The sequence below is a fragment of the Thalassophryne amazonica genome, chromosome 13 (genome assembly GCF_902500255.1).
Source record: "Thalassophryne amazonica chromosome 13, fThaAma1.1, whole genome shotgun sequence".
Classification (NCBI taxonomy): Eukaryota; Metazoa; Chordata; class Actinopteri; order Batrachoidiformes; family Batrachoididae; genus Thalassophryne; species Thalassophryne amazonica.
The window spans coordinates 18,881,147-18,901,386 of NC_047115.1; the positions used below are offsets into that span (position 1 = coordinate 18,881,147).

General features: G+C 43.1%; 1 protein-coding gene across 2 annotated transcripts in view; it reads right to left on the reverse strand.

Annotated features, from left to right (window-relative positions):
* Nucleotides 1-4,266: 4,266 nt before the first annotated feature.
* ugp2b (UDP-glucose pyrophosphorylase 2b) overlaps nt 4,267-20,240 on the reverse strand; it is a 74,161-nt gene continuing 58,187 nt past the window's right edge. For both annotated transcript variants that reach the window (XM_034185527.1, XM_034185526.1), the window contains exons 5-10: nt 18,140-18,273; nt 11,273-11,570; nt 10,826-11,023; nt 6,132-6,374; nt 5,173-5,277; nt 4,267-4,645 (exon numbers count right to left, since the gene is read on the reverse strand). In XM_034185527.1, the coding sequence (XP_034041418.1) occupies nt 4,538-4,645; nt 5,173-5,277; nt 6,132-6,374; nt 10,826-11,023; nt 11,273-11,570; nt 18,140-18,273 (1,086 nt within the window). In that variant the 3' untranslated portion in view covers nt 4,267-4,537. The remainder of the gene's footprint in view (nt 4,646-5,172; nt 5,278-6,131; nt 6,375-10,825; nt 11,024-11,272; nt 11,571-18,139; nt 18,274-20,240) is intronic.

A 20,240-nucleotide genomic window follows, 5' to 3' on the forward strand; every position in this document is an offset into this window, starting at 1 on the left:
TTCACTGTACTGTTTCATTTCAGTTTTATCTGAAGAAAGAATAGAGGATGCCTCTATAGAAAAAGCACCAAACCATTATTTGATTGTTGCTTATGTAGGGTGTGTGGGTTAACATCTTGAATTCAGTGTGTTGAAGCATTGGCCATGGCCAATAAAATACACAATAAAATACACTGAAGCAAAAAAGTACTTGTACTTGTTGCAAAATGTATTGGAAAACTCCCCAACACAACTGAACAACACAAAAAGTGGTTTCTGACTGTTATTGCTGTTCAATGCACTGCAATGATATGATAAAACATGAAAATACTGCTAGATTATGAGTAAAAATAATCAACTAAGTAACTACATAAACTTACCTCTGCTGACCAGTTAGAGATGAAGATAACAGCGCTGGGCCGTATTGAATGGCCTGTTGAAAACTTTCAGGCACAAACTACTTCTGTTGTATTGTGGAGTTTTGCAGGACGTTGTTGTGTGAATGCAGCAAACACGTTATCAAATTATTGCATGTTTGTTTGTATTTGTATTGTTTGTGTTTGAGTGCATTTTGTCAGCAGCAGGTTTTTTTTTTTTTTTTGCATTGGCCATCGTACTACGCTCATATTTCTATTGCTGCAGACCAAGTTTCACACGTGAGTGTTTTATTGCTGTTTAGCAGGTTGGATTCCAGTCCTGGACTAAACGAGTGAAGAAAGGTTAGTTGTGGTTAAACAGACGACACACTGTGTTTTATATTGCACTTTATTCAGCTCTGAACTGAAATAATGTCGCTCTCACAAATCAGTAATTATTGCTTCAGGCTCCTGGTCCGTGCATGTAGAACTCAGTGACACTTTGACAGGATTTGATACCTTTTCTGCAGAGATTCAGTTGATATTGACATTCTGCTAAAGAACAAAAGTGAGTAGCACACGGTGAAAGAGGTGTTTTGTTACAGCAGGAAACTGGACACCATGACGGACATGACACTTTGACCTGCAGGAAAGGCCCTCGTTTTAAAACAACACTGTTCATCTTACACTGAGGTGCAGCATCAGCGAGTCTGCCTCCAAAAAGATCATTTCACTTCAACACAAGATGGGAAAAACAGCACCAGACAGACATAGAGAGGTCAGCACACTTAGAAGAAGAAGAAAGCAACACTTCACATAATGTGTACACGGCTTTCCACAGCCACCAGTGGTGAAAAATTCCAACTAAGGTCAAATACGTTCTCCTGTGCGGACTGAGGTGATGCAGATGAAGTGTCATATGTAAGGTTGGTAGTCCAATTCCCATGAAACAGTGCGACCTGCTGTACAACAGCACAGAGAACAGTGATGGTCCTCTGACAGAGTTACAGTGTTAAAACGTGTGGTTCAAATATTTAAAGATTAAAATCAGCTTCAGGGTTAACACTGACCAAAACAAAGAGGACGGATTTCGACCCTCCCTAAATAACCAGGAGAAAAATAACCATAGACAGCGAACAGCTGTGATGTTTCCTGGGAACAGTTTATAAAAGGATAAGATTCACCCGACAGACAGTAAGGTTCTGCAGGATGAAGAAGGCCTGCTATTGGCTGAGGAATGAACTGCACTTTCAATTAGGAGGGAGGGGCTGAACAGCAGGAACGAGGATGGGGAACACGGCAGACTAACTGTCACCCCTCAGGTGTGCCACGCCCTCTGCCACAGCCGCCTCCCAAAGGACATTTCCACGGACAATCAATTTTGCTCGTGTGACCTGTGAAAGCACTAAAGCCCTCGTGGTTCAATAAAAATGGACTGCATTTATATAGCGCTTTTCCATCTGAGGGTGATTCTTTAACTACGGGCACTATTGGCCTTGGAAATGTAATTTCCACCACACCATTGCCTTACAATATAAAGTGCCTTGGGGCAACTGTTTGTTGTGATTTGGCGCTATATACATGTGCTCTGATGTCACTGTTTATCTCCATAGAAACTACCCAAACAATCATACAAACTGTTTAAAGGGACATTACAGTGTTGTGGTGGATATTATGGCAATAGTGTGGGACAACTACATTTTGTTTAAAAAAAAATCACAACAGTTGTATGACATTGAATACCCCAATTATGTTTTGATTATTTTACTGATATTTTATTCAGAGATATTTTAAAACATTAGAAAAAAACGTTTTTTACCATTCATTTTTATCATTGAAGAGCAAAAGTCTGGGTGTGGGACAAGCACAAAACGGCAATATTTGCATATAATGATGCTGAAAAAAGGTGAAAAAGTCATCATAGACTACTAGAACAAATTTCTTAACACACTTTCATTGTAAAGATAACTATAAAAGTGTGAAATTTCCCCTTTTATCTGTTTTTCATACAATATGATCAAAGGACATAATAAGTGCCCGTAGTCTAAGAATGACCGATGAATCAGACGCTCAAAGCGCTTTACAATTATGCCTCACATTCACCCCGAAGTCAGGGTGCTGCCATACAAGGCGCTCACTACTACACCGGAGCAATAGGGGATTAAAGGCCTTGCCCAAGTGCCCTTAGTGATTTTCCAGTCAGGTGGGGATTTGAACCCATGATCGTCTGAACTCAAGCCCAACACCTTAACCACTAGACCATCACCTCTCCTACTTTGGTCCAGGTACCTCCTGACTGCTTTGGTTCAGGTACCAAAGCAGTCGTGAGTTTCCCAGGATCCTTCCACTCACAGACTGAGTGGAAGTCACCAACCAGTTTGTTCTTCTAGATACAAAATCTAGCTTTATTGTTGAGTTTAGATGTTTTATTATGTTAAGTCCAGTATTATTATTATTATCATTATTATTATTATTCTTAGTGTCAAAGCAACAGCTAATGCTGTTGGTTACACATGCAACTGGGAAACTCCAAAGGATTTTGGTCTGGAAAAACCTGTGCAGGTGAAGGGGTGGAGCTCAAATCCACCTCATAGTCCTGATTTGATGCTCACAAAAACACATGATGAATAAATGAGTAGAGTGAGACAGGAAATACATCCGTCTCTATGTAACCACTGACTCTGTCAACAATTTTATATCAACACGGTCCATCGTGTAGCGTTATCATTTACACTGCATCCGCAAAGTATTCACAGTGCTTCACTTTTTCCACATTTAATGTTACAGCCTTATTCCAAAATAGATTAAATATTTTTCCCTCAAAATTCTACACACAATAGCCCATAATGACGATGTGAAAAAGGGTTTGTTTATTTTTTTTTTAAGATTTTTTGCAAATTTATATTAAAGAAAAAACAAAAAACAAAACAAGAAATCACACGTACATAAGTATTCACAGCCTTGCCATGAAGCTCAAAATTTATCTCAGGTGCATCCTGTTTCCACTGATCATTCTTGAGACGTTTCTACAGCTTAATTGGAGCCCACCTGGTGAAAATTCAGTTGAATGGACATGATTTGGAAAGACACACACCTGTCTACATATAAGGTCCCACAGGTGACAGTGCATGTAAGAGCACAAACCAAGCATGAAGTTAAAGGAATTGTCTGTAGACTTCTGAGACAGGATTGTCACGAGGCACAAATCTGGTGAAGGGTACAGAAACATTTCTGCTACTTTGAAAGTCCCAATGAGCACAATGGCCTCCATCATCTTTAAACAAGAAGTTCGGATCCACCAGCAGGACCCTTCCTAGAGCTGGTTGCCCATCTAAACTGAGCGACTGGAGGAGAAGGGCCTTAGTCAGGGAGGTGACCAATAACCTGATGGGCACTTTTTAGCCCAGCACAACGTCAATTAAAAGTTTCAGTCTGGCTTCAGACCCAGACACAGCACCAAAACCGCCTTGCTGAGAGATTTTAATGATTTGATTTTAGCTGCTGACTCAGGTAGTCCTGCCGTCCTGATGCTTTAAGACCCGTCAGCTGCCTTTGACATAGTGGACCACGTGATCCTGCTGCATCGTCTCAAGCAGTGTGTGGGCATTACAGACTGTGCCCTCAGCTGGGCAGAGATAACTCATCAGGTTGGATAGGGAGCACCTTGAAAGGTGCTGCAAAGAGGAATGGGCAAAAATGCTCAAAGATAGGTGCACCAAGATTGTGGCATCACACTGAAGAAGACTGGAGGTAATGTAATTACTGTAATTACTGCCAAAGGCGCATCAACAAAGTTTTGAGCAAAAGATGTGAATACTTATGTACATGTGATTTCTTAGTTTTTTTTTAGTTTTAATACATTTGCAAAAGTCTCAAAAATGTCATTATGGGGTGTTGTGTGTAGAAATTTGAGGAAAAAAAATTTATTTCATCCATTTTGGAATAACGCTCTAACATAAAATGTGAAAAAAGTGAAGCGCTGTGAATACTTTCTGGGTGCACCGTACATACTATTTGTTTCAGTGGCCAGTAGGTGGCACTGCAGTCTAGCAATGCACGCCACATGCAATCACAAACTCTGCATGAAAAAGTCACATCCACTAGAGTCTCTTCTTGCCATGGAAATGGGACAAAGGGGTCACATGACTGGGTAAGGCCAACAAATTCACATGATCAGAATGCGCGTGGCGGTGCAGAAGGCCTCAGTGGTCCAGGATGCGGAGGTTACCAGAAACGATTTTGTTCTCCAGCATGGATCCTGCTGGAATGTCGATCCGGTCGCCGTGATTGGCGATGATGATGACGGTTCCCTGTGAGGATAAAGATCAGTGGGTTTAGTCTGGTTCCACGGCCTCACCACAAGTCTGCACTCTGAGTGATTGTCTAGTTTTGATTAAGTTTATGTTTTCCACCTTTTGTTCCTGTTAAAACGATGCAATCAGATTTTTAAAATCAGACTCAGTTAAAAATTCAACAGTCACCCTCATCTGACACCAACCCAACCCAAAATTAACAGACCCAACTCAGGATTAACAGACCCGACTCAGGATAAACAGACCCGACTCAGGATAAACAGATTTGACCCAGGATTAACAGACCCCACTCAGGATTAACAGACTTGAACAAGGATTAACAGACCCCACTCAGGATTAACAGACTTGAACAAGGATTAACAGACCCAACTCAGGATTAACAGACCCGAGTCAAGATTAACAGACCAGATTCAGGATTAACAGACCCGACTCAGGATTAATGTTTTTATTGCGGTGACACTGAACCGCCGTGTCCAAATCAACGCGTGGTGAATGCGGCCGACACAAACTCTGCCGATGTTTACCTTTAATGAAACGTTCTTCCCAAAGGTGACGTCTCCAGAAACAGTCAGATGATCAAGCTCCAACATGTCGGGGATGCTCTCAAAGCGGATCAGATATTCCTGAACCTGCACAGACACACAATCGATTAGCACAGAGCCCACTGAGTTCTTGTGTGTGTGTGTGTGTGTGTGTGTGTGCGCGCGTGTGTGCATGCAAGTACGCATGAACGATGACAGTCACAGCTCACACAGAAAAGTGTTTAAAACTCCAGAATTTTGTTTCCTGTTTTGGTTTATATCTGCAGATTCAGTAAACACGCGTCAAACGTATGATTTATATTTTGCCATTAATTGATTGAACATTTTCTCTTCATGAGCTGAAGGTGACATCTGGAAACAATTTATTTTGCTTTTTAAATATTAACAGATATTAACAGGTGAGTGCACACTTCCTGTTGTGTGTCACAGCGCCCCCGTGTGGATGACACTTTAGTGTCACACCAGTTGTTCCAAACTGAGTGAATGTTTTTGTTTGTTTGTTTGTTTTTACAGTGACAACAGTAAAAAGTTTTTAAATCAGGCTAGTTTTTAAATCAGCTGAAGAATTAAGTGATTTTGATGTAATATTACTATTGTAAGATTAGATCTGTGTGTGTGTGTGTGTGTGTGTGTGTGTGTGTGTGTGTGTGTGTGTGTGTGTGTGTGTGTGTGTGTGTGTGTGTGTGTGTTTTTCCTGACTAAAGCGTGTGGTGTAAACAGTTCAAGGACGATCGGACATTTTAAACGGTGATGTTAATTTCGTCTTGGCCATGATAAATGGTTTAATTCTGGCGTGTTGTTTTTGTGCCTTTCACACCGGCTGACAGGTTGTGTTGCTGAGAGGCCTAAAGAGGACAGACGGATTTAAAGAATGACTGAACAGAACGCCACGGACTGCCTGGGGTAGGCTAAGTGGTACTAACGGGTGCTGGGTTTGATACCTTGGTGAAGGAGCTGCCCAGTTTGACGTGGGGCGTTGTGGGGAACTCTCTCTTGGGGCTCATGGTGAGTGAACCCGCCTCCAGGCTGTACAGGTTGGACATGACCAGCAGCAGGTCCGACGTGGTCTTGACGGGCAGGAAGCGGCTGCGAGGTACATTGATGCCGAGGGCGTTGTCGAAGCACTTGATGGCGGCGCCGACCGCCGTCTCCAACTGGATTACGTTCTGCCCGCCATCTAGTGTCTGATGGCAACAAGAGAGTGACAAGAAAAAACATCATCAAATGTACAAGCGAGTTGGAAATTTGAAACGTTTGAATGCTGCAGCGATTCGGCCTGAGAGGACAGTGGAACCCCTCCTTACCACCCTCAGAACCTGTCTCGCCCTCCTTACCACCCTCAGAACCTGTCTCGCCCTCCTTACCACCCCCAGAACCTGTCTCACCCTCCTTACCACCCTCAGAACCTGTCTCGCCCTCCTTACCACCCTCAGAACCTGTCTCGCCCTCCTTACCACCCCCAGAACCTGTCTCACCCTCCTTACCACCCTCAGAACCTGTCTCGCCCTCCTTACCACCCTCAGAACCTGTCTCACCCTCCTTACCACCCTCAGAACCTGTCTCGCCCTCCTTACCACCCTCAGAACCTGTCTCACCCTCCTTACCACCCTCAGAACCTGTCTCGCCCTCCTTACCACCCTCAGAACCTTCGAATTCGTGGCATCATGATACTCATTTAAAAAACAATACAATTCAGTACAGGCCCAAAGTTCCCGTTATCATGATCCGTGATGTGTTCCACACCAATCTTGAGCATCCAGATACTTTTGTTTGCAGTGACGTTGAGAACTTGTTGAAATACCCTCGTGTGGATGCCTCTGTAATGTCGGCAGCTTACTGGACTCTTTTTGTCCTTATGTAAGTCCACACAGCACAGCTCCATTATCACCGCTTACATAACTCGGCCTATTTCACTGCGTGTGATTCTGTATCTGAAAACCACATTGATTGCAGGACCACAATCCAGGACTGAGGCTGCCGAGTTCAGTGTCAAAGCTCAGCGCCGGATTTATGGTGCAGCTGAAAGACTTAGATGTCCCAAGACACTTAGACAATGCGCAATACTTTGTGTTCAGATTATGCACAATATAAACAGCAAATCAGAGTTTGGGAACATTTATGATAAAGCCAATATGGGCGGAGCCTTCTGGCCACACTATGCTAATATTTAGTCTGTACTTGTGCCCATTTTTTGAAAGCAATAAATACAGATGAAATGGAGCAATACTACTGGAAATCATAAGGGTACTGTAGCCAAAAGTCAGGCGAGACAGAATCTTAAGGCAAAAGAACACAAAGACCTTTTACAATGGTGTAATATTTTGACTGTTATATAAGAAGATTTTTATATAAAAAAAACCTAAAACCTAATCTATTACCTACACTTTTGTTTCTTTTGCTGTTGAAACATTATTATGACTTTTCCCAATGGTTACCATATTTATTGTTGTCAGTAACTTTCAACAGAGTCCACAGCGCCCTCTAGTGGATGATTTTCTTAGCATCTGTGCCAAAGGTAAAGGATTCATGCACACATAGATTTACATACATAAGCGGAGTATAACTGACCCTTTAGACACGCCCCACACACTTGTGCTACGCACTTTAACTGTTTGCTTTAGGTTGTCAAGATAGGGCCCTTGAAGGCCTTGCTGTTTATATGTGGGTTTTTGTTTTCATATATATATATATATATATATATATATATATGCATGCTTTGATCATTTCATATATACTTTTTTCTTGAGCTGCTTGGGTGGGTAGGGAGAGTTCCCATGGGATAAAAAAGCTTTTCAACCTACCATACCTGGTTCTCAAGACCAGGCACCTAAGTGGCTCTACTCTACTCTTTTCTACTCTTCTATTTTACTCTTCCTTTTTAGATATTTAGATATACCTTAGTATACTAGCATAGCTCCACCTTATAATTGGAATATAATATATAAGATATACTTATTGAATTTTCATGTGTGTATTGTTTGAGTTTTGGATTCTAAAACCCATTTGGTCTGTGATATTGTTTCTTTTAGGAAAGTGCTTTATAAATGAATCCATTATCTTCCTCCAAACACAGACACAATGCTTCCTGTCACACACACACATAGTGGTGAACTGACACACACGCAGGATCCCAAGTAGGACAGAGGAGCCTCCAGAAAACTGGACTGAACTGGAGTGAAAAGGATTTGTTCCCCCCTCTATATTAAAACCTCACATGAAAGCAAACGGCTCAGAAAAAAACAGCCGCACTCTGGATGACTTTCCACAGCAAACCAGTGAGACAGTTTATTTAGATGGGGTGGTCTTTATCAAGGAGAGGCAATATCTCTTTAATATGAAGGGGATGGTCATCGCACAAGCATACTGTTACATCTGTGCACCTGCTGCGTGCTCAGCAACCCTGCAGGTGTGATGCAACAGCTCAGAGTTGGAGGTCGTGCACGGATCATCACATATCACATTATTACATTTATCTATCACTTTGTCTCCTGTGGCCTCAATAAGCTGTTTGAATGGAAGGAAAACAAAGAACAGGGCGTGCTGCATTTCAGCAAAACTGTGCAGGATGGTGTTATTTCCTGCCATCGTGCTGCTGACTCAGCAGAAGGTTGAGAGAAGGACAGAGAATGGAAACAGATTGTGTGAGACACAACAGTGTTCACGATGCTGTTTAGGACCACGCTAATGTGCTCTTACCGTCCCTCCTCCTGGGACATCATATATAACCACTCTATATGCACACAACACTGCTTGCAACTCGATGAGAGAATGTCTGCACCTACATGGAAACTCTGACACATGCATGCAAATACTGTGGAGATGGCAGACACATCTCCATCGCGCCATCAGTGAACGTGTCAGCAAGGCAACGTGTCAAAACACCAGAGCTTTTCAATGTCTCTGTCCTTGGGACATTTTGGTGCTGCTGGAGTGTGAGTGTCAGTCTGTCTTACCATTTTTTTTGTTATGGTCATAGTGCCAACATCCCCCCTCCCCACCTCCAAAAAAAGAGAATCATTCGTCCTCACCTCTATCGGTCAGAACCCAAAATTACACAGTTGTGCTTGAATTACTTACATGCATGTTTACTTAATTTGTTGTCCCTCCTAAGTAGGGATAGACCGACTGTTGGCCAGGCCGATTATCGACGCCAATATTCAGTATTTTTGCAGATATCGGTATTGGTCATTTATACCAACCGATACGTCGATATGACAGTTTATTTTAGCAGCGCTGCATGTAGCGACTCACTGGTTGCAAAGTCCTGGCTTCATGCTTACATTTTTAAAAAAGAGATCGCCAGTCAGTGACTTTAGCTGAAAACAACTCTTTTCACCTGAGTGAAAGAAGAAGAAAAAAAAAACACCATCAAAATCCTTCAATAAATAATCCAGAGTTCCTCTTGTGTTTGTAGCTGTTGTTACATTCAAAAATTAATGTTTTTTCTTTACAGTTTAAAGGCTTTGCATTTCCAAAAAGCTTTAAGTTTGCTCAAAGAAGGAAGTGTAACAGACGGTGTGAGCGAAGGGAGAGAGAGAGAGAGAGAGAGAGAAATATATAGAGAGAGGAGGGGGCTTCACTCATTTCCACATAAAAAGTTAATAATTTTCAATGGAACTGTTTACAAACTGTACAAACTGTTTACTGTTTACAAAGGATCATGTGATCACATGATGGTTTGTAAACATTTGCACTAAAACTCGTTAAAAAGCAGGGAGCAACTTAACGATCTTAAATGATCAGCTTTTTTGAAGAACACAGCAAATGCTATGTCCATCAAATATTACTGTGGTTTTAACCTCTTCAATGTTATTTATGACCTACGCATAACATAAAATGACATGAGATATAACAGAAATATGAAATATGCATTATATTAAACTACCACAAGTTGTGTCTTTTACAGTAGATCACAAAACATTACACATCTTGAATTACTTTAATTTATTCTGCCCACCGATGTGTGTGTGAAGGGCCCATCATATCGAGCCAAAGGCCCCTGACTACAGGCGCCGATTGGCTGTTAGCCCATAACTCTCTTTTAAAATATGAATCTCTGCTTTCTGGTTTGGAGCAAAATCCTGCCCACAGCACAACTTGAGGTTCAGCCTGTCAGTGCTGAAGGCTGCTGTCACACAGACTGGCGTAGAAGAAGATAGTGTGCAGACTGGAACTGTGCCGGCTGTAATTAATCATTTGTTCAACTTCATAATAATGTTATTTGTAGCTCCTTGCATTTTTTGTGTGAAGGTCATGTTGAAAGGTTCTGTGAGTTAAACATATGCTGCAAAACATTTTAAACAAAGTTTTACCTCAAGAGTGTGTTGTAAAAAATTTGACACCTTTTTGACAGTAGTAGTGGCCAAATGGTTAGTGCGCATGGTTTCAGTGCGGAAGGTTTCCGGTTCAAACCTCACCCTTGCCACATTTCTCCATGTGGAGTTGTGTCAGGAAGGGTATCCGGTGTAAAACTTGTGCTAATTCAACATGCAGATCCAGCTCGGATCTGCTATTTCGAGTGAAAACAAGGGAGCAGCCAAAGGGACTTACTTTGACACTGCAGGCAAATATCTGCCTCAGATATCGGTATCGGTACCTGAAAAACCACATCGGCCTATTGCCAGCCCTAACTCACCTTGGGGTTGACTATAATCTCCATGTCCATGGCCTTCTGTTCCTGCAGCCTCTTGATTGCAGGCAGAGAGATCCACAGGTTGTTGGTGTTGAAGATTTTGAACTTTGAAACCGACTTGAATTCATCCACGTGGGTTTTGGGCACCTGAGCGATTTCCAGGAGACGCAGTTTGCCATCGTACTGGATCAGCGTGCCACCCTGTGAGGGTAGTTAGAAACAAAAAACAAAGTGTGAATGATGGACACCACAACTCAAACCCCTTTTCCCACATTCAACAAAAATCCTCCATTTATTTCGGGTAAGCACAACATAAATAAACACGAGATGCTTGTTACAGTTAATCATCTATATCACAATTAAGCCGTAAGATGTGCAGTGTTATGGCAGAGTTCTGTAAATGGTGATGAAGTATTTAGATCTGCTTTGAATACCTGAAGGGAACCATACCTTGACGTCTGCGCGTGTCTTGTCGGTCACCTCCATGATGAACTCACAGCGCTTGCCGTTGGGCTGACTGACCAGGTGGTGCAGGATGTGCAGGTCCACGGTGGCTCCAAGGTTGTCAATGTTGGAGACAAAGATGTACTCCTTGCCCTGTGCGATCAGCTGGTCCAGCAGACCCGAGTTGTAGAAGCTGGCGTAGATGTCGCCGTGTCCTGGAGGATACCAGCCCTCCGCGTTCTGACCGGTCATGCCAATGTTTGTAGCCACTGGTAGGAGGGACTCTTTGTTGATACGAGGGTACCTGGAGAGTTCACAAGAAGATGTACGTTTTTGTTGCTTCATATCAGCTGTGAAGTCCTTCTTTTCCATTTCGGTGCTGGTGAGAACTTCAAAGAATAACTACAAGCAGTAAATCTTCAGAATGTTACCAAAGTAACAAAGGCAAAGAGTTACCACTAGAGGTGGGCAATACCGGGAATTTTGGTATTGATCCGATACCAAGTAAATACAGGCCCAGTATCGCCGATATCGATACCGATACTTTTTCATATTTAAGCTTCATAGATGCTTAAATGCTCCGTGTTGTGTGACACAGCACAGCACTGCTCTTACAGACAGAGAGTAGACTTTGATGAATCTGCGTGCACAGCAGTCAGTGCGTGCGGGAGAGAAAAAAGCTTGAGTATCGATCTTTTTACATGAGGATCGTTCAATATCAATACCAGCGTTGGTATCGATATTATCGATATTAGGATCGATCTGCCTACCTCTAGTCACCACCACTACGTGCATGAACCTGATCAAAGTGTTCCTCAGAAGGATCTGTGTCAGATCTCAAGGTACAGTGGGCAATGGGCTCGATTAGGAACTGGAAGTGATTTTGGCACTTTGAGAAGTCACGTTGCAGAGAATGAGATGATCAGGTGAGGAGAGCTACAGATTAGGAGTGACAGCAAGAAGGTTTTTCATGTAAAGATTCAGTCCAACTGACTGTTCTGAGATGTTTTGCGTCAACTCAACTCCATATAAGAACATTCTTATAATTCATTAAAAATAAAAAGGATTAACTTTATTTGAATGTACTAATTCCCAGTAGGCATCAAGGATTATGCGCCACATTCCGGCCCCTCTGAGATCACTTCAGTGGGTTCAAACAGAGGTCAAATGAAAGCTACCAACAGGTGGCATGTGACTGTCCTGTTCAACAGCTGCTGTTTGGGCTGGCAGCTGATTTAGGTAGTTCTATTCTCCACAAATATGACATACATGATCCCAAAAATGTACTTCTGTTGCTGCATTCACATGTTGGCAGTATGCAGCAGGCAGGAAAACGGATGTGACAGAATCTTCTTCTTCTTTGTCTTTCGGCTGTTCCCGTTAGGGGTCGCCACAGCAGATCAATCGTTTCCATCTCACCCTGTCCTCTGTATCTTCCTCTGTCACACCAACCACCTGCATGCCCTCTCTCAGCACATCCATGAACCTCCTCTTTGGTCTCCCTCTTCTCCTCCTGCCTGGTGGATCCATCCTCAGCATCCTTCTCCCTATATACCCTGGGTCCCTCCTCTGCACATGTCCAAACCATCTCAATCTCACCTCTCTGACTTTGTCTCCAAACCGTCCCACCTGAGCTGTCCCTCTGATATGTTCATTCCTAATCTTGTCCATTCTTGTCACTCCCAAAGAGAATCTCAACATCTTCAGCTCTGCCACCTCCAGCTCTGCCTCCTGTCTTTTTTGTTGTTGCCACCGTCTGTAAACCATACAACATAGCTGGTCTCACTACTGTTTTGTAAACTTTCTCCTTCACTCTTGCTGATATTCTTCGGTCACACATCACTCCTGCCACCTTTCTCCACCCACTCCACCCTGCCTGCACTCTCTTCTTCACCTCTCTACCACAGTCTCCATTACTTTGAACAGTTCACCCCAAATATTTAAACTCATCTACATTCACCACTTCTACTCCTTGTAACTGCACTATTCCACTGGGCTCCCTCTCATTCACACACATGTACTCAGTCTTGCTTCTACTGACTTTCATTCCCCTTCTCTCCAAAGCATATCTCCACTTCTCCAGACTAGACTCAACTTGCTCTCTACTCTCACTACAGATCACAATGTCATCTGCAAACATCATAGTCCATGGGGACTCCTGTCTGATCTCATCCGTCAGCCTGTCCATCACCACTGCAAACAAGAAAGGACTCAGAGCTGATCCTTGGTGTAATCCCACCTCCACCTTGAATGAGTCTGACATTCCGACTGCGCATCTCACCGCTGTCACACTATTCTTGTACATGTCCTGCACTACCCTAACATACTTCTCTGCCACTCCAGACTTCCTCATACAATTCCACAACTCTTCTCTTGGCACCCTATCATAAGCTTTTTCTAAGTTCACAAACACACAATGTAACTCTTTCTGTCCTTCTCTGTACTTCTCCAACAGTATTCTCAGAGCAAACATTGCATCTGTAGTGCTCATTCTCGGCATGAAACCATATTGCTGCTCACAGATCTTCACCTGTTTTCTAAGCCTAGCTTCTACTACTCTTTCCCATAACTTCATGCTGTGGCTGATCAGCTTTATGCCTCTGTAGTTACTGCAGCTCTGCACATCACCCTTGTTCTTGAAAATAGGAACCAGCACACTTTGTCTCCACTCCTCAGGCATCCTCTCACTTTCCAAGATTTTATTAAACAATCTGGTTAGAAACTCTACTGCCATCTCTCCTAGACATTTCCATGCCTCCACTGGAATGTCATCTGGACCAACTGCCTTTCCACTCTTCATCCTCTTCATAGCAGCCCCCAGGTTTTAGAATTCATCATAGTACAGAAACAGCATTAGTGAAGGTTACAAATGATCTTCTTATGGCCTCGGACAGTGGACTCATCTCTGTGCTTGTTCTGATAGAAGATGTCTGTCCTGAGAAGAGCCGGAACCACACGATTTCCGCCGCCACAGAACCTGGTGAATACTGGAGCCGCCAAGTCCCGAATTCCCAGGTGATCACCGTCCCCGACTGTCGGATCTGGTACTGCTGGCGAGAACAAAGTGAGTCAAGTGTGGGTGTGTGTACACCCAGTAACAACAGCGGTGGGAATGCCACCTCCACCTCTCACTCAATAACTGCAGAGTACTGCAGATTCCTCAGGGGAAAAGAGTGCCTTCAACGCTCTCTCAGCTTTCACCGACGGAGGTACCAGTACTCCTGCAAACACTCACAATATACAAATATTGCAATCACAAAACGGCTGAGGATATTACCTCCAATGAAGTATGATATCTCGGCAACGAGGTGGAGATGACGTCTGGTCTTTATGGAGTGAGAGGACGTTGAGTAGATGGGTGACAGCTGTCAAGAGGTAATGAGTGACAGCTGTCACCCCCGGCTGCGTCCATGGCAGCAGCGCCCTCTCGTGCCTGAAGCCCGCACTTCAGGCAGGGCGCCCTCTGATGGTGGGCCAGCAGTACCTCCTCTTCTGGTGGCCCACACACAACAGAAAACACCAGAATTAAATAATCAGGTGTGATTAGAGCAGGTAGACATGAAAACAAGCAGGGCAGGAGTCCTCCAGGAGCTGATCTGGGCAGCCCTTATTTAAATTCTCCTCCTTGTACCAACATTAAAACCCGGACTATCACCCTGACAACCAACACTCTGTCCAAAAAACTCTGTACTACATTCCTTCCAGCATACAAGTGCTGTAAATAATTCAAGAGAGTTAAAAGCGACTTCATCTAGACTGACAAACTGGACACCGTGGAAGTAAAAATGAATGGATGTCTCTGCACATTTATTATGGTAATGCTTCCATTCTCAACAGGCATGGACTCTGGAACAGAGCACAACAGTGGTTTGTTCACTGGAAGAATAAAGAAAATTTTATCAAAAGATACCAAAAGAGGTTTAGATCCTCAACACTGGGGGACCTACGTGCTGGATCATGCACAGAGAAATGCACCACATGGCCAAAATGTTGTAGCTGACACTCCCATGTCGTCTGAGCCTCCCCAAGTAGCCTTTCATTTGGGACAAAGTTATTCCAAGGATCTAGATAGCTAGTCATCATTAGTTAGAGTTTACTGACTGAATGCAAAAGTGTCCAGTAGATATACAGTAGTACAATATAGTAGTGTCATTATAGGCTTGTGCTAACTTTCATCGTTATGCACCTTTCAAACCAACATGAAGCGAGTTGAACACATCAGTGGCTCTCCTTCACGACCTTTCTCGTGACCTGGGTTTGACCTCTGGGTCTGACCTCTGTCCAATCAGTCTTGGACTGAGGACTTTAAACAGGCCTTGCTAAGTAAAATTCACCAACTACAATCGAAGGTGTCAGGATGGCCCATGTGCAAACACAGCAGCAGATCCAATACTATGTGTCCACAATGAACAGGGCTGGACTAACGATGTGCGCAGGCTGAAAGTTAGCAGACATCTCCTTTTAAATTCATATCATTAGCAGTGGAACAGGTCTCAGCCTCTTTACATCAAAATTCAGGGTCTGTTAGTGAAGCACAGGGCTAGCTTAATAAGGCAACCGCCTTAGTAATCTCTCTGCTTCCCTGTTGATTTACTGCTGGTGAATTAATGCCTAAAGTGCAGTTATTTCTAGCTTAAGGTGCCCTGACACAAGCATGTTTTTGATTCAACAATTGCAATGCCTTGCCTTGCAATGTGGAGCGCCTTGGGGCAACTGTTTGTTGTGATTTGGCGCTATACAAGAAAAAAAAGTTGATTGATTCACGCAACAGCACACTCTGTGTCGTGATGTGTCGTGCTGGACAGTAAACTCGTCTTTAACTGGTGCAGACAGGACGCCAAAGGGGCGCCGGTGCGTGCTATTGAGCACAGAATTTTGAAATGTTCAAAAAATGTTTCACGCACAAATGTCGTGCTATGTGGCGTGATCTAATCTCCAACACAACGTGCAGCTCATCAAGTGGAATAAAGAAAAGTGAACAGAGCGAGTGGTGACATCAGCTGATCGCATCAGAGAGCAGCTCGTCTGAAGGATTAGAACAAGAAGTTAAATCTGTTATAAACACACTTTAACAGCTGCACACAAGTCAAATAATTACCTTTTTGGACAGCTCAAAATGCTTTCTGCAGCTTGTTAGGCACACGCAAACGGCTCTGGCTGCAGCCTCCTCTGTGATTTAGGAACTGATTAGAGCCATTTTCAGTGGCCAAGTTGCAGAAAAAAAATGATTAATCCACATTTATATACGCAGTGTCTAGCGCAGAGCACGTGACAGCTGGTAGAACAAAGAACGGCGTCCAGCTGTGAACACAGCAGGTGGGGATCGTCACGACACAGGTCGTGCTGTTGTGTGAATCAAAATCATGCTCGTCAGGGCACCTTTATTCAGCCATCTTGAGGCAATGTTTCTGTGTAGGCTCTCAGTTGTCCAGGTGGTTTCCATAGTAGAGAAGCTTGAATCTTCGACTGAACTGGGTTGCTTGACGCGAGGACGTTTCGCTTCAAATCGCAGAAGCTTCCTCAGCTAAAATTCTTGCTCTGATGGTCTGACTTCTGTCTTGACTCTTGTCGAGAAGAATGATCCGAAGTCACAAAAGCTGGAGTTTTAAACCTAACCAGACCCCTCCTACCGAGAGGCAGACTGCTAAGGCTAGTGACTAAACAATAGCTTTAATTACAACCTATTGTGCTCTAGTTAGCACCCTCCTAATGACAGGGCAGCTGTGGCTCCCTTGACGACTCTGCTGATGACGTGAATGACTCATTACCATGAACAAAAGACTGAAACTGTTTTGACCTGAGTACCCCATTGTAAACAGGGGATAAAACGTGTCTCAGACCCCCTCCCCGGTTAAGGCTGGGTTTCAAACGTTTCACAAAGAATGCCTCCTTGACCCCTCTCTCAAACCATTTCTTCTCTCTGGCTAATATTTTAACTTCCTTGTCCTCAAACATGTGGTTAGTGTCCTTAAGGTGTCACCTCCACCTTAAAGACACTTCGGATCATTCTTCTTGACAAGAGTCAAGATAGAAGTCAGACCACCAGAGCAAGAATTTTAGCTGAGGAAGCTTCTGCGATTTGAAGCGAAACGTCCTCGCGTCAAGCAACCCAGTCCAGTCGAAGATTCAAGCTTCTCTACCATCTTGAGGCACAGAGACCAAAGACCCAAGATGGACTGCATTTGTAATTTCAATTTAGCACTCTGTTTTTGTTGAGCTCCTGTTTCTGTGTCTCTTGTTTTGTAAAAACCTTGTAACTATTAGAATGACCCAAGCAGAGGCTCACCCCTCTGAGGCTGGTCTGCTTGAGGTTTCTTCCTCATTGTCATCAGAGGGAGTTTTTCCTTACCACTGTTGCCTGTGTGCTTGCTCACAGGCAACAGTGGTAAGGTTAGACCTTGCAAGGTAAGGTTAGACCTTGCTTGTGTGAAGTGCCTTGAGGCTGCACTGTTGTGATTTGGCGCTACATAAATAAAAATAAGGCAATGGCTACTGCCACAGTACTTTGTCACAAACGTAATCTTCTGTCTATTGACACAGCACCAATCAAATGATGCCATTTCTTCTGTGCCAACAGTGACTCTGTTCCATAAATCGTTCTGCCTGTTCTGTCTGTTTTTGACTAAAGTTTGAGAATAGGTTCCATTTTTGGATTTGACACACTGTGGCATCTGCTACTTATTGACAGTACTGTGGCAGTGGAGTAACCGGACTGGGATTGGTTACAGCCTATGCCATGATGTAATGTTGAATTTGACAATATATAAATGTGTCAACAGACAAACAGACACAGTACTGTGGCAGTAGCTACTCCGTAAAAATAAACTGAAGTGTCCTGTCTGAGAATTACTCAGAGATCAAAAGCTTCTTCACCTGCTCTGGTTAAAGGTGTGTATCTTGACACGGTGGTGTGTGTACTTCTGCAGAATCTTCTTTGTGTCTTCATCTGTGTTGAAGGAGTTCATGAGGACAAGTGGGACATCAGTGTTGTAGGACTTGTTCAGGTGCTGCGGGAGAGTCGGATCAGAAACAGACAATGTAAAAAGCAGTAAATCTGCAGCAAATCCATAATCACACTCAAAATAACCACGGAGGAGTTACTATTTCTCACACTGACTTTTTTTTCCCCTTGTCTTAATTGTGTCTCACAGGTAGGGGTGGACCGATATGGATTTTTAAGGCCTGATACCCATACCGATTATCGGCAAGTTTTGGAGGCCGATACAGATATTTCAATCCGATATTTGCTTGCAGTAAAAAGCATCAAAAAGATGTCAAAATTTAGTATAAGGCACTCAACACAAAAGTTTCTTTAAATGTTTTGCAGCATATGTTTAATCCACAGAACCTTTCAACATGACCTTCACACAAAAAGTGCAAGAAGCTACAAATAACATTATTATGAAGCTGAACAAATAAATACATACAGACAACACAGCTGCAGTCTGCACACTTCTATGTCAGTCTGTGGGACAGCAGGCTTCAGCACTGACAGGCTAAACTCCTCTAACAAAACAAGCAGTGTTGCGGACGGAGAGTGGTATGGACTAATAACCCCTCAGTGCCTGAAGTAAGGGTCCATTGTTTCATATCATGGGTACTTCTCAGACATCAATTGGTCTATCTCAGGGGTGGACAACTTGTTCCAAAGGGCCAAGAGGGTGCAGGTTTTCTTTGCAGCCACTGACTCCACCAGGTGATTTCACTGATTAACTGATTCAATCTGCTCAAAGTGATATTAATCAGTGAAATCACCTGGTGGAGTCGGTGGCTGCAAAGAAAACCTGCACCCTCTTGGCCCTTTCTGGAACAAGTTGCCCACCTCTGGTCTATCTGAAGCATAATAAATTAAAGTAAGATTTATAATGTTTTGTATTGTACTGTAAGAGCCACAACTTGAGTCAATTTAACTTAAATGATGCTAATTTCATATTGCTGCTATTTCATGTTATGCATAGGTCATAAATAATGGTTAAAAGGTTAAAAACACATTAATATTTGATGGCCATAGCATTTGCTCCCTTCTTCAAAACTGTCTCACAGTGTTAAAGGACATGTTGCATGTTATTTAACATCACTGTTAGCAACACAACGTACTGTAAGACTGTAAGTCTATCTGTGCACATGCAGTAATGATTAGTGGTCACTGATGTATTTTATTACTATTTAAAACTTTCACTCGGAGACTCAGCAGGTATTTCACATGTATATTACTAAATAAAATCAATCAATCATTTAGGTGCATTTCTGGAAAACGTCATACTCTGCATTTCTCGCAGTTCCTCGGTATATGACATACTTTTTAGGTAAAGCAGAAACATCCCGATGGCTGTTAGGCAAAGTGAAACTAACACTGCTACATCCAGTAACTAAGCTTCTGAGCTTTCATTTGAAAGCGATGGTTTGCATTTACATAAGATGTACAGAGAGCAGATGACACACTTCACCCCGAAACTGTTACCTGTTTGAGAGAGTCTATCAGATTTTGGATCCTAATGTGTGCAGACTCTGCTGTCTGTGTCACAAGATGCTATTTTACTGCCACCGTGAACGCGCATGTAGAACATCTCCACCAGTAGTAGGCACAGATAACCAAAAAATTAACTTCGATAACAGATAATCAGATAACTCAAAACACAGTGGGCAATTGACCTTGAGGCTAGATAGCCTGTAGTGTTGCAGCCGAGCAGTGAAAAACCCTTTTAACAGTTCCACTCGCACAGCCAAATCCCAATTATGAATTAAGAATATTCCCAATTATAAATTAAGAATATTCACTGGCCTCCGAAACCTTCAGCTTCAACTGCAAGGCATGCATCAGCTCCAAGGTATTATTCAATTTGCGTCTGAGTTCAAGAGTCAATGCAGTCTGAGAATGCACTGCCTTGCCAACCTCGTTAATCATGACGGACAAGTGAGGGCCCGTGGTTCTTGATGCCGCCGTCTTGCCAATTTTCCGGTAGATCAGGGCAGC